Source organism: Sciurus vulgaris (genome assembly GCF_902686455.1).
Source record: "Sciurus vulgaris genome assembly, chromosome: 16".
Lineage (NCBI taxonomy): Eukaryota > Metazoa > Chordata > Mammalia > Rodentia > Sciuridae > Sciurus > Sciurus vulgaris.
In genome coordinates this window covers 18,823,118-18,839,411 of record NC_136477.1, presented here as the reverse complement: position 1 = coordinate 18,839,411, position 16,294 = coordinate 18,823,118, and the positions used below count along the sequence as shown (strand labels likewise).

At 41.8% G+C, this 16,294-nt stretch overlaps 1 protein-coding gene across 8 annotated transcripts in view; it reads left to right on the top strand.

Annotated features, from left to right (window-relative positions):
- PBX4 (PBX homeobox 4) overlaps positions 1–16,294 on the top strand; it is a 35,988-nt gene that overhangs the window by 7,146 nt on the left and 12,548 nt on the right. For 6 of the 8 annotated variants that reach the window (XM_079116764.1, XM_079116763.1, XM_079116768.1 and 3 more), the window contains exon 2: positions 7,803–7,876. In XM_079116764.1, coding sequence (XP_078972890.1) covers positions 7,803–7,876 — 74 coding nt within the window. Of the gene's footprint in view, positions 1–1,313; positions 1,460–7,802; positions 7,877–16,294 lie in introns of all 8 variants that reach the window. The other 2 variants (XM_079116767.1, XM_079116766.1) reach the window with 1 other exon arrangement.

Below are 16,294 nucleotides of genomic sequence, written 5' to 3'. Positions count from 1 at the left end.
TTGATGGACCTTTATTTTATTCATTTCTTTATATGCAGTGCTGAGAATCAAACTCAATGGCTCACATGTGCAAGGCAAGCGCTCTTACACTGAACCACAAGCCCAGCCCAGCAATGTTTTATTTCTTAAGGGTAGGGAACATGTCTTCTAATTTTTGTTTTGTACATAGGTCTGTCTCTAGGAGATGCATAATATTATTAGGTTCTTTATAATAAAAATCATCCTTCTAGAAATGAGAATAATTATGGAAATTTGATTCCATCTTTGGTTCAGTTGTTAGATCATTGTCGATGTCAGGGAAACTTTTTCAAGAAGCATACTGTTAAATAAAGACAAGATCTCTGAATATATCTCATAATCCCAGGTAATTTAAAATTATACCTTGCTGATTAAAACAAGTCGTTTCATAATTGTTTGGAAACTGCTTGGAAATTACAGCTTAAATTAGAAGCTATAACATAGTGTTGGTAGACTTAAGAATGTGGATTATGTTCTATTCATTTCTGGGTTCCTTGGTCCTGAACAGTGACCAGAATATAGTAATTTCTCAATATTGTCTGTCTCATTAATTTCCATTAAATAAAGCTGGAGAGAATCAAGCTCTATACTTTCATTTTCTGGCATTATTCTATGTAAGTCTTAACATTCAGCTGCAAATTTTTAGGATTGGTTCTAAAAGGATGTTCACAATAGTCTTGAGGTTTTTTTTTTTTTAATTTGGTTGTTTTGTTAATTTAGAAGCATCCTCAGAAATCTCTTTAAATGATTTAGTATTTCTCATTGATTGGAATTATTCTAAGGAAACAATTTTTTCCACATTTTTTCTTTGTCATTGATTGAAATTTTGCTTTTTTTTTTTTTTTTTTTCTTTTTTTAGTGGTGCTGGGGATTGAACTCAGGGTGATGCTCATGCTAGGCAAGGACTATATCACTGAGCCACACTCCTAGCCCTTATTATTGTTGTTTGTAAGATGCACGGATTTGGTAGAATATGTTCATATATTTGTTAGGAGTGCCACTGTCAGCCCTCTTTTTCTCCTACTTTCTATTTATCAGTTTATAATCTTTTAAGGCTTATCAGCTACATATTGCTATGTAACAAATTACCATAAACATAGTGGCTTAAAACAACACACATTTATGATCTCAGGATTTTCTTAGATGAGGAATCTGGGCACAGCTTAGCTGATCCTCTTCCCAGAGGATCACAGGGCAGGCTATGTTCAAGGTATCAGCAGGGCTGTGTTCCTGTCCAGATTTCAGTGTCCTCTTCCAATCTCATGTGGTTGTTGACAGATTTCTGTTCCTTGCAGTTGTGGACTAGAGTCCCTATATACTTCCTCGCTATCAGCTGCGGGCTGCTATTAGCTCCTAGAGGACACCCAGAGTTCCCTGCCACTAGCCCTTACTGCATGGCACATGGCTTCAAGGCTAGCAAGTGACTCTCCAGTCAGCTAAGGTATGAAGTCATAGACAATGTCACATAACCATAGGAGAGACTGTAGCATCATCTTTGCCACATTACAAATCAGAGGTTCTGCCTGAACTCAAGGAAAGAGCATTATACAAGGGCATGCATGACTCATTGGGGGTTACTTTAGGGTGTGTCCACCAAGTAAGTGAATTCTTCCCCTTGGTAACCTTCTTGATTTATTGGTCAGTAACACTTTGTTTAGGCATTGCAGTCAGCTCCTTGATCACCTGTAGGCCAAGAATAAGTTCAAAGCTTAGGCATTTTTCTTTTCACCATAAATTGCAGAAACACTCTGAAATTATTTTGCATGCATTAAAATATTCTTTATACTATATTTAAAGTAAGATTTATTTATTTATTTATTTATTTTTTTGCGGTGCTGGGGATCAAACCCAGGGCTCTACCGACTGAGCTATCTCCCCAGCCCAAGTAAGATGTTTTATAAGTAGAAAATTGATTAAAAAAAAAAAAATTCCTTGAGTCTGCTTTAGGAAAGCAGAATAGCCAACTTTATTCTCTTCTCTCTTCTTGTTAGAATGAAATTTATAGGAGAGGGGAAAAAAAAAAAAAACTCCAAAGGGAGTCCATATTAATTAATGGCAAAACTACTTCTGTGAAAGAAAAATGTTTAACATTTTAGGCTTAATATCCTCTATTGTCAACTACTGTATACTGTATAAGAAAAACTAACATTTAAGTTTAGATTTACAGAAAGTCAAATCTTATCCCCCACAAACAGTTTAATATTTGGAGTTCAGAGACATGGATCTTCATTTTGTACCCCAACTGTAGTCTTTTGAAAAGCATCTCACAGGGTGCATGGTAAATTTGGAAGGCCCTTGGAAAATCAGAAGACTCATAGATAGTACTATGGTAGGGTTTGACTTTTCTTATGATGTTAATCACATCTGACCTCCATTATGAAATTATTGATTTTCAGGTATATTATCCAGTCTTGGGCAGTGGTTTTTCCTTTGTTTGTTGTTGTTTTGTTTTATTTTGTTTCAGCAGTTCTGGGCATTGACTGAGGGCCTGCCGTTTGCTAGGCAAGTGCTCTACCACTGAGCTACACACTTACCATCTTTTCTTCAGTGGTGGTCCTAGGGATTGAACCTGTGGGTACTTTTTCCATTGAGCTACATACTGACCCTTTTTTATTTTCATTTTGAGACAAGGCCTCACTAAATTTCCCAGTCTGATTCTCCTGCCTCAGCTTCCTGAGTAGCTGCCATTATAGTCATGCACCACTGTGCCTGGCCTACAGTTTCTGTGTGTGTGTGTGTGTGTGTGTGTGTGTGTGTGTGTGTGTGTGTGTGTGCTGGGGATTGAACCCAGAGGTGCTTAAACACTGAACCAATCCCTAGCTCTTTTTACTTTTTATTTTGAAACGGGGTCTCACTGAGTTGCTTAGGGCCTCACCAACTTGCTGAGGCTGACTTTGAATTTTTGATCTTCCTGCCTCAACCTCCCAAGCCACTGGGATTACAGGCATGCACCACTGCTCCCCACTGCAGTATCTCAATAATGAGTGCTTGGATGATAGAGGTATAGAATTTAAACTTATCATAATAGCAAATATTAAAATAACGGCATAGTAATCATAAAACTTATTCACAGAAGTTCTGCAACATCTATATACCTTCGCAATTTCAGGTACTCTTACTGCCTCTTTTTCTTTATCATTTTCTCCCTCTAGACTGGCTATCTGGCATATAAATATGTGCTAGTGTGCTAGTGTCTCCTACCTTTAAAACACAGAAAGAAGCCAGGTGTAGTGGCAAACTCCTGTAATCCTAGCTACTCAAGAGGCTGAGGCAGAGATCACAAGTTCAAGGCTAACTTGGGCAACTTGATGACACCCTATCTCAAAATATAAAGGTCTGAGGATATAACTCAGTAGTGGAGCGCTTGTCTGGCATGTGTGAGGGCCTGGGTTCATCCCCAGCACTACAAAAAACAAACTAACGAACGAATGAACAAAAGACACAAAGAAGTTACAACCTTTCCTTGACTCATCCTGTCTTGATTTGTACCTGAGATTTATTTTAATCAGGCATGGCAAGATGAGAGAAATGGAAATAGCTGACTTTGAAAGAAGAGTTGTTTTCTTACAGTTTCTGAGAGGAAGCAGCACACTGTGCCACACAAGGCCATGTATGGAATCCCCTGGTCAGTCAGGAGGCAGAAGGAGCAAGGGAGAAGAATGGCCCAGAGACTTTGTAGTGATTTCCACAGGAAGAAATGGGCAAGTCAGGATAGGCCAGTTTGAGTAAACTTGGGATTGGATAGTATGAATAATTTCAGCAGGCTCTGTGGGGGTGGTCTCTAGTTGTCCAAGACCTGGTCCTGGGGTGATTTAGGACAGGGGAAATATTGGCTTGCTGTGAAATAAAGGAGGTGGTTGGGATGTAAGCTTTAGATCGGTTGGTTTGCATGTGAAAGGCCAGGCATGTTCAGCACAAGTTGTTTTTTATCTCTAGGAAGTAGCTACCCCAGGAGGAGCAGTCTCTCCTGTTTCCAGGTTGTCACACACCATAAAATACAGAATATAAAAAATGTGATTAATACACCATTTCTTTTAGCACTTGCTGCACATGTTTGCTCTCCTTCATGATAAGACATCACAGAGTTTGTGGTTGCTGCTTCTGCTTCCTTTCCACTTCCTCTCTCACCTTCTCCCTCCATTGAGTCATCCTTGGCCTCTCATTTCTCAAAAATTACGCCTCTCTCCTGAAACACTTTTTCTTGGTTCCTCCTCACTGGCCCTAGTTTGGTCCCACTTTCGTTCAGTCTCCTTTATGGATGCTTGTTCTGCTTAACCTTTACAAGTCAAGTCCCTATTCTTGTGCTGGGTTCTGATCCCCCCAGTCTACATTCTCCTGTGGTGATTTCTGCAAGTCTTGGGGTTTTAAATACAAGCTCTATACCAGCAACTCCCCACTGTGTAGTGTATATTTCCAGTGTAGAGTCCACATCCATGTACTCAGCTACCTATCTAATGCTACCTCTTGAGTAACCCAAGGAATCTCAAATGTAACCTGATCAAAACACAGTTCTACTTTCCAGCCTACTTTCGAATCTGTACCTCTACAGTCTCTCCACTATCACAGTTAATAGGACCACTGTCCATCCAGTTGCTCAGACCTAAACTGGTATTTATCTTTGAATCTTCTCTTTCCCCGAAACCTCATGCCAGTTTATGGGAAAGTTCTATTGATTCCACTTCCAGAATCACAGGTCTATTTTTTTTTTTTTTTTAATGTCTACTACCATAAATCTAAGCTAGCAGCTTTACTGCTGTATTCAGGCTATAATAGCCTCCTGACTATTATTATTGGTTCCACTCTTGCCTTCCTGTAGTCTAATCTCCAGAGTGATCACAGGGATCTTTTTAAGATGCATTTTAGTCAGTCTTGATGGCGCACACCTATAGACCCGGCTACCCAGGAGGCTGAGGTGGGAGAATCACTGGAGCCCAGGAATTTGAGGCTAGCCTGATCAATATAACAAGGCCCTATCTCAAAAGTAAATAAATGTAAATTAAAAGTAAGTAAATACATAAAATGCATTTTGATTGAGAATAGTCAAACTATGGAATAGAATTGAGTACAGAAATGAACCCATACATCTGTGGCAAATTGATTTTTGACCAGTGTCCCAAGACACTGGGGAAAGAATAATCTCTTCAATAGTTGGTGCTGGAACAACTGGACATCCATGTTCAAAATAATGAATTTGTGGGGACTGGGACTGTAACTTGGTGGTAGAGCACTTACCTAGCATGCACAAGACCCTGAGTTCCATCTCCAGCATCACATACACACACACACACACAAAAAAAAAAAAAAAAAAAAAAAAAAGGAAAAGAAAGAAAAGAACAAAGTTGGAGCCCTGCCTCATACCATACAAAAATTTATTCAAACATTGGGCTGTGTGTAGCTCTGTAATAGAGAACTTGCCTAGCTTGCAGGAGACCGTGGGTTCAAAATCATAGTGAGATGGGAAATAAAGAATTGAATAGACATTTCGCCAAAGAAAATATGCAAATGACTGATAAGCATATGAAGAGATGCACAACATCATTAGTCATTAGGGAAATGCAAATCAAAACCACAATGAGATACTCCCTCACACCCTCTAGAATGGCTATAATAAGAAAGTAGACAATAACGAGCATTGTTGATAATATAGATAAATTAATATACACATAGATATAAATTGATGATATAGATAAATTGGAACCCTCATACATAGTTAGTGAAAAGGTAAAATGGTATAAATCCTTTGCAAAGCATTTCAGTATTTCCTCTTGAAGTTACTACAATTTGACTTCCTAAGTATATGTGTACACAGAATCTTTTACCTGAATGTTCATAGCAGCATTATTCCTAATAACCAAAAAGTAGATACAACTCATTTGTCTATAAACATCATTACCCTATGTACATGTATGATTATACAAATGGTGCGACTCTACTTTGTGTACAACCAGAGAAACAATAGTTGTACCCCATTTGTGTACAATGAATCAAAATAAATAACTAAATTTTTTAAAAAAGAAATGAATGGACAAACCGTATTCCATCCATGTAATGGAATAAAAAGGAATGAAATATTGATACATGGTACAACTTAGATGAACCTTGGAAATATTCTGTGGGCAAAAAGTCCAATATGGACTCGGTGGGCTGAAATCATCGACAGTAGGGCTACTTTCCTTCTGGAAACTCTGGGGGAGAGTCTGTTTCCTTACTGTTCTCAGCATGTTGAGGTTGTCTGCATTCCTTGGCTTGGAGTCCTTTTCTCCATGTTCAAGGCCAGGAACATAGCATCTCTCCGACCTTTATATCATCACAGCTCTTTCTCCACCCACAACCAGGAAAGGTTCTCCATCTTTAAGAGCGCCTCTAATTACATTGGGCCCACCGGGTAATCCAGGTCATTCTCCTCTTCCCAAGGTTTTTAACTGTAATCATATCTGGAGAATTCTTTGTTCCCACAAAGGTAACATATTCAGAATTCTGAAGATTAGCACATGGACATCTTTGGGAGCCATTATCCTGCCAACTAGTTCTATCACAGGCAAGCAAAAGTCAGGTTTGTCCTCCCAACTTACAAGAGCTAGCTCCTACTTGTCTCTTTAACTTCACCTCAGAACTCTCTCTCTCACCCATTCCCTGATTTCATGTTCTCACAGGGCTTTTTCACTTGCTGTCTTAGAATTTCTCATTAAATTTTATCTTTCTTCAGCCTTTTTTCTTTGGTAACTTATTGTTTGACATCGGATTTGATATCATCTCAAAGAGACACAAACTCCAGTAAGCCACCTAACCATCACTCTGTCATGACCCCTATTAAAGTCACCACAAAGTACCTGCCACAGCTGATGGATTTCTTGTTTGTGTATTTGCTCTTACCCCATCCATCTTAACTATCTTAACTATCATGGGTAGAGACCTCAATTGCCTGTGTCTGTGTGACATTGGAATGGTGTATGGCACATAGTAGGTGCTTAGTAAACTCCTGCTAAATGATGTCACATGACACTGGGGAGGATGGCTAATGTTTCTGCTTATAGTGTGAAGACATCTTTCACATCATTGGACCTTGACATTTCATAGGTTTTTTTGTTTTGTTTTTGGTTTTTGCGGTGCTGGGGATTGAACTAAGGGCCTTGTATTTGCACGGCAAGCACTCTACCAACTGAGCTATATCCCCAGCCCTGACATTTCGTAGTTTTTAATGAGTTGACTATTTTAGACTTGCATTGTTTAAATATTTACCTATAAAGGGGAATGTTTTGACTCTTTGTGCAGTTGTCCCTTAGATATTTAATTACCTTATATAAAATGGTATAGTATCTGCACATAACCTATGCACATTGTCCCATAGATTTTAAATCATCTCTTGATAACTTATGATACCTAATACAGTGTAAATGCTATGTAAATAATTGTAGTATTATTTAGGGTATGGTGACAATTTACAAGAGAGGTCACAAAATAAGATGACTGTATTATTGAAACCAAAGTCTGTACATGTTCACTACAAATGAAAATATTTTTCTAACTATTTTCCACCTTCAGTTGATTTAATCCACAGATGCAGATGCCGCAGATCTGGAGCGCCAACTATATATTGCTCTATTTTAATCTTGCACAAAACAAGTTCATATGAAGTGCTTTTGCCCATTATCTTCACAAGAGGAGTTCTTAGTGGTCAGAAATAGCAGGCTGGGTTTGATTTCTTAGTATGTACAATCTTTGCTTTCATGAACAACCTGATGCATCTCTTTTTCTCACATGTACCTCTGTCACCTATCTTTCAGAAAGCATGCTCTGAATTGCCATCGGATGAAGCCTGCTCTCTTCAGTGTGCTGTGTGAAATCAAGGAAAAGACCGGTAGGCCATTTCAAAGACACTGTTGTGTAGATCCAGGACCTCAACAAGCATGAGCCTCAGGTTCTGGCTCATGTGCTTTGTGGGTAGTTTTTTGTTTTATTTGTTCAGAGTTGGTAATACATGACAGTAGAATGCATTTTGACACACTGTTGTGGGTATGTTTTGTTTCTTCCTTATGGGTACACTGGTTTTTGGTGTATCACATGAATTTATTTTGCAGTTTTTAACTAGAGAAATACTGTTACAAATAAGTTACAAGCAGCAGTGTTCTAGAACTAAGAGGTGTTGTGACCTTCAGTTGTATAGAAAAAGGGAAGATGACAGAACTAGAAATGTAAAATATTAACAATTTTTTTGTCTGTTTTAAGCATCTAAGATAATCCCCATGGAAGGCTTCTGCCACTGCAGATTGTTTTATTTTAAAAAAATCTTTGGGCTGGGGAAGTGGCTCAGTTGGTAGAGTGTTCACCTCAAGTGCCCAAGGCCTTGGGTTCAATCCCCAGCACCCCCTACCAAAAACTCTTTTTGTTTTGAAGTAATTTCAGACTTACAGAAAAGTTGAAAAAATAGTACAAAAAGGTATTATATACTCTTTTCCCAGCTTTCTTTAATGTTGCCCCTTTATAAATTGTAGCTTACTTAATGAAACCAGGAACTTAACCTTGATACGGTAAGTACTCTTTTTAACTAAACACAGACTTCATTCATAGTTACCTTTTTTTGCGGGGGGTGCTGGGGATTGAACCCAGGGCCTTGTGCTTGTGAGGCAGGCACTTTAATGGTCATACTAGGAATTGAACTCAGGGACAGTACCATGAGCTTCATCCCCACCCCTATTTATTTTTGAGACTGGGTCTTGCTAAGTTGCTGAGACTGGCCTCAAACTTGTGATCCTCCTGCCTCAGCCTCCTAAGTCACTGAGATTACAGGCATGAACCACCACACCTGGCTAATAGTTACTTCTTTTGGGCCAACTGCTGTGGGCAGAGGAGAACCCCATAGGGCTGCTTCCTGGGGGTGGGGAAGGGATCAACAGGGAACAGCTTGGGGCTTCCTGTTGCTGGTGGTGCATATGCCCGCATGTGCAGCACTAACACTGGCTGGGTTTTATTAGTTACAGAATGCAATGAATCAATGTGACATAATTTCACTGTACTAAAGAGCAGATGGCTGCAGACAATGTCTTGAGGGGCTGGACATATGTTGGCCATTTCCTCTAGGGAAGTTTCTCTCAGTCCATAGGACTCAGGGCTCATTCAGTTACGGGACCACTGTTTGTGTAGACCATCATGAAGAATGCTGAAGCACCAGCAGGGAGTGCTGTCAGTAGCTTGAAGGCAAACTTGCTTAAAACCAAGTTATTGCTAGTGAGAGGCTTGTGTGTGTCCCTGAGAAAGCCAAACTTCTGTGTTTCATTTGCTGGAAGCTATAACATTTGTCCCTAGGTCATCAGACATTCATACACATGAGAGAGGCATCTGAGTAAGGGGTTGGGGACTCCAGAGTGTCACAAACCTAGAAAGGCTAAGGAGTGTCTGTGGAGGATAAGTTGATGCAGGGTGTCAGTCCAAAAGGGGTCACAAAGAAGCTGTCAGCAGCTGTGGCCTGAAGTGGGCATGGGGCCAGAGGCAGGGATATGTGAGTGGAGAGAGAACATGTGGAAGGAGTTAGGTGTACCTAGGGGTAGGGGTGGGTGGGAGACCAATTAAGCAAATGTACTACGGATAAGAGGATTGGGGTTCTCACTGCTGGAGAAAGGAGTCACAAACTGGGAAAGAGAGAAAAACAGAATGAACACTGTTGTGGTGAACTAGAATTAAAGATATTAGAACAAATACATGGTTTTCAATATATATAGATATATAAAAATAGACATGTGTATATATATATGTCACCCACAAATACTGCTCAGTTCTGTGTCCTGAGAGTGTCTGGGAGCAGTGACATCCTGAGAGCAACGAGCACATATAGGACCAAGATCTACTCTAAATGCAGCCAGGGTCCCTTGGAGAACTAGCTGTTGCAGACTGGGACAGAGAGAGAGTAAAATATGAGCCTGGAGCATGTCATGGCAGCCAGTAAGGAAGTGCTCAAAGGATAATGTAGACAGGTCAGAAGGACATGAAGCCAGATTGAAGGGTCTCCCACTAACTAAACGTGGGACAACTTGAGCATCAAAGTAAATGATGATAGTAATTGACTGTGATAAAACAAGATTCTGAATCCATCCTGATACAAAATAAACAAAAAAAAGTTAATGAGGAATAGAGTATTCACATAGCCTCAGAGAAGCTTCCTACAGAATACTTATTACAAAGGAAAAGGGGATAACTTTAAAAAGAAATCTGGCCAGATGTGGTGGCACACACCTGTAATTCCAGCTACTTGGGAGGCCAAGGCAGAGGATTGCAAGTTCAAGGCTAGCTTCAGCAATTTAGTAAGACCCTGTCTCAAAATAAAATAATAAAAAGGATAAGAGGTGTAGTTCAATGGTAGAGTACTTGCCTAGCATGTGCAAAGTCCTGGGTTCAACTGCCAGTAACACACACACACACACACACACACACACACACACACATACACACACACACATACACACACACACACAGAAACGAAAAGCAAACAAAAAAGAATTTTGCCAGTTTCCAGTTTGGATTCTGTTGTCTCTGGGGCAGCAGTTGGGATTGAGGGAGACAGATGTCTTCATCTGGAATTGTGAGCAGGACATGAAGTAAATAATGGATAATTGTTTTGCTGCGTCAACATTCCTGACTGACAGCTTTGAACTGGAGCTAAGGACAGAATGGTGCAAACCCTCTTGCTTTTCTTGTGCTTTTGACAAGAGAGGAGAAAAAAAAAATTTTTTTTTTTCTGGACTTGCCAATCCCTTATCAGCATTTTCCCAGACTCCCAGGCTTCAAGGTGCCTGCTCAGGACTTCTGACACACAGAATTGATCTATGACCCTGGGTCTCAGAGCACAAGCCACACATGTCCAGTTGGGCATTTTTGGTTGTGGTGAACAAGGATAGGATAACAACTGCACATATTCAAAAAGAGCATGCCAGCTGGACATAGTGGCACACACCTGTAATCCCAGAGACTCGGGGGTCTGAGGCAGGAGGTTCACAAGTTTGAGGCTAGCCTCAGCAATTTAGCAAAATCCTATCTCAAAATAAAAACTAAAAAAGGGCTGGGGATGTAGTCCAAGTTTTTAAGCACCCCTGGGTTCAATCTCTAGTACCAAAAAGAGAAAGCAAGCTGATCACAGTGAGCAGGGATCCACCTGCTAGAGCTGAGAGAGCAGTGACCATCTTTTCACTTCAGTGGGAAGTGCAGGCCAGGTCACTGTGGGTCCCACCCATAGTCCACAGGCCTTGATGTACAGAACAGCTTGGCCTTCTAGTTTTAGGAACAAGCCACCTGGTGGCAGGAAAGTAAGTGAGATTTCAGTTCCACTCTACCTTCTAATCCCATGACCAGGAAGGGCCAAGTCTCAGCCCAAAGAAAACTATTCATGATCCTGATCCTATGGTGCCCACAGGTCAACGTCCAATAAGCAATCTACAAGCCACAATCCTGGTGCACCTCACACCAAGAAATGTTAGGACACAGCTTCTTCTTGATTTAACCCACAGTTCTCACATTGCCTTCCTGCTAAAGTTCGCAACAGGCATTTAAGGTAAAAGGCAAACTTCCACAGAGCATTTAAGGCTGGTGACTATGATAGAACCTGGGCTGTGGGCAGGCAGCTCAGTGCTTCCCAGCATTGTTGCCCTGAACCCTCCAGCAGCCTTGGGCAGATGCTACACTTACTGATGAGCAGCATAAAGCTCCCAAGAGGAGAGGGGACCTGCCCTGGGTGCACCCAGTAACCCAGTGGCAGACTACATGCTGCCTTACTATACTCTGTCTCCTCTCCTGAAGGGGACTGTGTCCCTCACAGTCCATATTCACTGACCTTAAGTGCCCACCTGTGTCTGCATCAATGATGACTCCTGGCTGCTGCCATCTGTGCCCTCACCAGTACAGGGTCTAGGATATGTTGTTTTCAGAGACTATCTTGGCACCTAGGTGAAGCACAAGTGTCTTATACTTTTAGTGAGTGAAGAATTGTTTCTTGACTGATACACACTAACTGAAATTCCCTTCATCTTCTTCATCCTTAGAGTTTCAGAAAATCAAGTGTCTGTGGGCCTGACTTACAACACAGAGCTTCTCATTCATATCAGCCTGAAAAAAAGTGGTCCTCCATGTAAACCTGAGGAGCTGGATGCAATGAAAGCTCTCTGTGGCATATCCGAGGGGACACAAGTGATACCATTGAAGCTCATCTCCGGGGTTGGCTTCACCAGGCTTTATTCCTGGGCATTCCTGCCAGCAGTGCTCTCTGACTGCAGAGGACACCCTTGATGTCCATGCTCTCTCCCAAATCCTCCTTCCCAGAAACAGCTCTCTTGGTGTCCAGGGAACCAGAAAGTTCTCCTTGTTGGAGAACTTTAAATCTAGTTAAGAGGACCAGATGCTGGCCACAGTCTCTGCTAAAACCCTGGGGCTAGGTGCCTTGTAGAATTCATAAGTGTTGGATTTGAGGATGTCATTCACATTGTTGTTCACAGTAAGGACTGAGGTGTCGCCTGAATTCAAACAGTGGTATTCGTCATGAGAGCAGGAACATTCTCACATGCTGGTGCAAGATTAGGCTTTGCCTCTGTGTGAACTTCAGTGCCAAGTTGTATGGGGCTGAATCCCAGAGGCTCCTTAAAGAGCTATCAATGACTCTGTAGGCTGCTTTGTCTTCCTGTGCTGTGACTGCCCCCATACTAATCCCAGGCATACATCCGGGTTTCAGTTTGGCCAGTTCTGCATTCATTGTGTCTGAGGAAGAAGTCCTGAAGACTGGGCTTGAGCCAGGCTTGCTCTGGGGAAAGGAACCCTTGCTATGCTGTGGGAGCCAAGTGAGGTCCTTGCCAAGAAGTGTAAATAGTTCATAACAGGGAACACCCTGTCACTTCCTGACAGGGTGCTGGCCTTGCTAGTAGTTGGCAGGCACAAGCGACCTACCTCGTTTCCCTTCCTCATCAGGTATCAGGTCTGTTGCAGCTACAGGCTTGTGATCTATAGGTTCAGCCTCCTGACTGAGACCTTGCCGTGCTCCTACGACCTTCTTCCTGTCCCAGTAATTACCCTTTGGGCCAGCATGTGACTCCTGACTCAGATCTCTTTCTTATTGTCTGTATCCATTTTCTGTAGGGCTTTTCTAAGAGTGGATTCCCTAGAGCTGGGGAGTTATTTTCCAGATGTCCTTTCCTGGCCCCCAGTCTAATGACTCATGAATCAAGACTCTGATCTAATCTGCCAAGTAGCTCAGGAGATCTGTAGACTAGAGCAGTGGTCACTTCAGGCAGCCGCTGTGCCACCCAATCCAGGATGGCAGATGTGTCAGATGGCAGTGGTGGCAGCATAGCCTTTCAAATAATGTAAAAGCTTTGAATTATTTGCTTTATGTGGATGGCTTGTGTGGCATGTATATCTCAATAAAGGTGTTATTATCAACTTAAGGACTGTTAGAAGAGGCACTGTCTCAAGGGATATGTTTATGCCTTAAGGCCTTAGTACACACTAAATGTACCAGGAGTTACTTTGTTGTTTCCCGCCCTATTTTGGTACTGAAATTCAACCCAAGGTTTTACCCCTGCTACATCTCCAACCCTTTTTTTCTTATTTTGAGACAGTGTCTCACTAAATTGCCAAGGCTGGTCTCAAACTTGTGCTTCTCCTGCTTCACCCCCCCACCCCCCCCACCCCCTGCCCCAGTCACTGGGGTTATAGACGTGCACCACCACACCCGGCTGGAACTACTTTGTTCTTGTAAAGTACATTTTCTGGCAGCATACAGCATGTCCCTGCCCTATCACGTGCTTGGCACACAGTGGATACTAGTGAATTTGTCAGAAAATACTCAGTGGGCCAATCATCTAGAACATCCTTAACATCAGGTCCTTGGACAGTTTCTTTAAGAGTTGTGAGGGTAGCAGCTGACCTAGAAACCTTTAATTCACAGATGGGAGATTGGAAAGAGGGGGTTACTGTGTTTGCTGCTGGCCTATCACTCTCCCCACCCGACAAGACTCAGCCAAATAAAGACCACACCTTGCAGTGACTTTAGCCCAGTTTCTGAAGCTTCTAGACTTTTTTCATGGCTCCTGTTAGTTTTCTTTCTTTCTTTGTTTTTTTTCTCCTTTTGGTGGTCTGGAAATTGAACCCTGGGGTGCTCCATCATTGAGCTACATCCCCAACCCTTTTCATTTTTCATTTTGAGTTTGGGTCTCACTAAATTGCCCAGAATGTCCTTGAACTTGTGATCCTCATCCTGCTTCAACCTCCCAAATCTCTGGGACTAAAGGTGTGTGCCACTGTGCTCAGCGGTGCTGCTTTTCTTTGCTGTGACTTTTAAATGTTTGCAAATCCCCGGTGGAGAGGATGGACTCATTTTTCCAGTTATTTTACCCAGCTGTGTTTTATATTACTGCACCTTGATGGCTTTTCCTTTTCCCTTGAAGCTGACACAAGAAAGGAAAATGGCCCAGGAAAACCAGCCTAAAAAAGCTGCACATTATTTTTACTCTGTTAGCAGTTCATGTGGTAGTTTATATTTGATTTTAGCCAAAAGACCAAGAAGCAATCATGTAGTTTATTACAGAATTGCAGATCTTTAATTATCAAACATGCAAGCATATTAAAATGAAAATGTTTTGCATACTTCGTTTTAATTCCAGCACCTTAAGTTGTGATGTATTTTAATTAAGGATTAATTAGATTTGATAGAAGTTTGTGTATATGATAATACTTCTATTTGATGAGTATCTAGAGTGTGGCAGTCATGACTTCAGAAACTGATGAGTATGTGCTAAAGAAATATCTTTTTAACATGTGGTGGCATGTTTGTAATTCCAGGGACTCAGGAGGCTGAGGCAGGAGGATCACAAGTTAGAGGCCAACCTGGGCAACTTATTGAGATCCTGTCTCAAAATTAAAAAGGACTGGGGACGTAGTTCAGTGGTAGCACACCACTGGGTTCAGTCGTCAAAATGGCAAACAAACAAACAAAAACAACCAAGTGCCTTACCAGAATCCCTTGAAGAATTAATCATATTTTTACCTTTGGTTCTTTGAGGACAAGGGAAGCAGGAACTGATGGAAGTTGAGCTAACATTCTAAGATTCAAGATAGGAAACATTAACCCTAGCACTGGGCCTCCCCTGTAGAGCCCTGGCCAGCAGCTCTGTGCCATTCGAGTCATAGCAACAGGAAGCCCCATTTCCCCACTCAGGGGAAGCTGCTCTTATCACCCTAGAGCTTAAGCCTAGCACTTAGTCAGTGCTCAGGACAAAAAATACAATTAAAAAAGCTTCAGAAAGTTTCTGGGAGGGAAGAAGTCCCTGAGCTGTACCCATTAATGATGATTGTCCCCCTTGACTACAAAGATACTCTTGCTCTCTCATCCAGGCTTGTGCTGTGGGTGGGGGCAGAGCAACTTTGGGGAAGTCAGGGTGGAGGTTCACCTCTGAGCCTTCTACTTTTCCCGGTATCTTTGTTTCATTAGGAGAGAAAATTAAAAACAACTTGGGGTAATGTTCCTGTGTTAGTCTCCTGGGCCGCCATAACAAACTCCACCAACAGAGCTGAGCCTTCTGGTCCCTGCAGCTTTCCCAGCCTGCCAGTCAAGGACCCTGGGGGAGCTGAGGGGCACATCTGAAATGCTCTCCAACAAGCCACGGGAAATGAGCTTTCTGTAATTGATGATAACAAATGGCTAATGAGCATAATTAAGCCAGCATTGGTGCACTGGGAGGACAAACAGGGCTGAGGGAGCTGCAGGCCAGAGGAGCAGCTGACAGAGGGCAAACGACTCGACCCTGTCCATACAGGTTGAGTGAAGTCCAAATGCATGCATTTGGAATGTTAAGTTTTGCTTTTACTGATAGATTTATGTTGCAAAAATGTATAGTTCTAAGGAAACCAGGCATGTAGCATGGGATTGCCTCTCATAAGGACACATTCAGGAGATACACACAGTTAACTCCACAGGGCCCCAGTATGACAGGTATGTTGTTAGTGCCTGAATTCATTCACATCTGTCCTTTTACAACTACAAACGCTGTGGTAGTAAGTGCCCTATAAATACATCTTCATTTATAGGTGTCAGTATAAGTTCTCCGAAGAGAAGTTTGAAGATCAAGTTATGCATGTATTCAGTATTAATCAGCATTTCAAAATTTTCCCCCATAAAGGAGATGTGTGTGTTTGTGTGTGTGTGTGTGTGTGTGTGTGTGTATAAAATGTTTTTTGGTACTGGGGATTTAACCCAGGGGCAGTTTACACTAAGTCACGTGCATCCCCAGCCCCCATTTTTCTT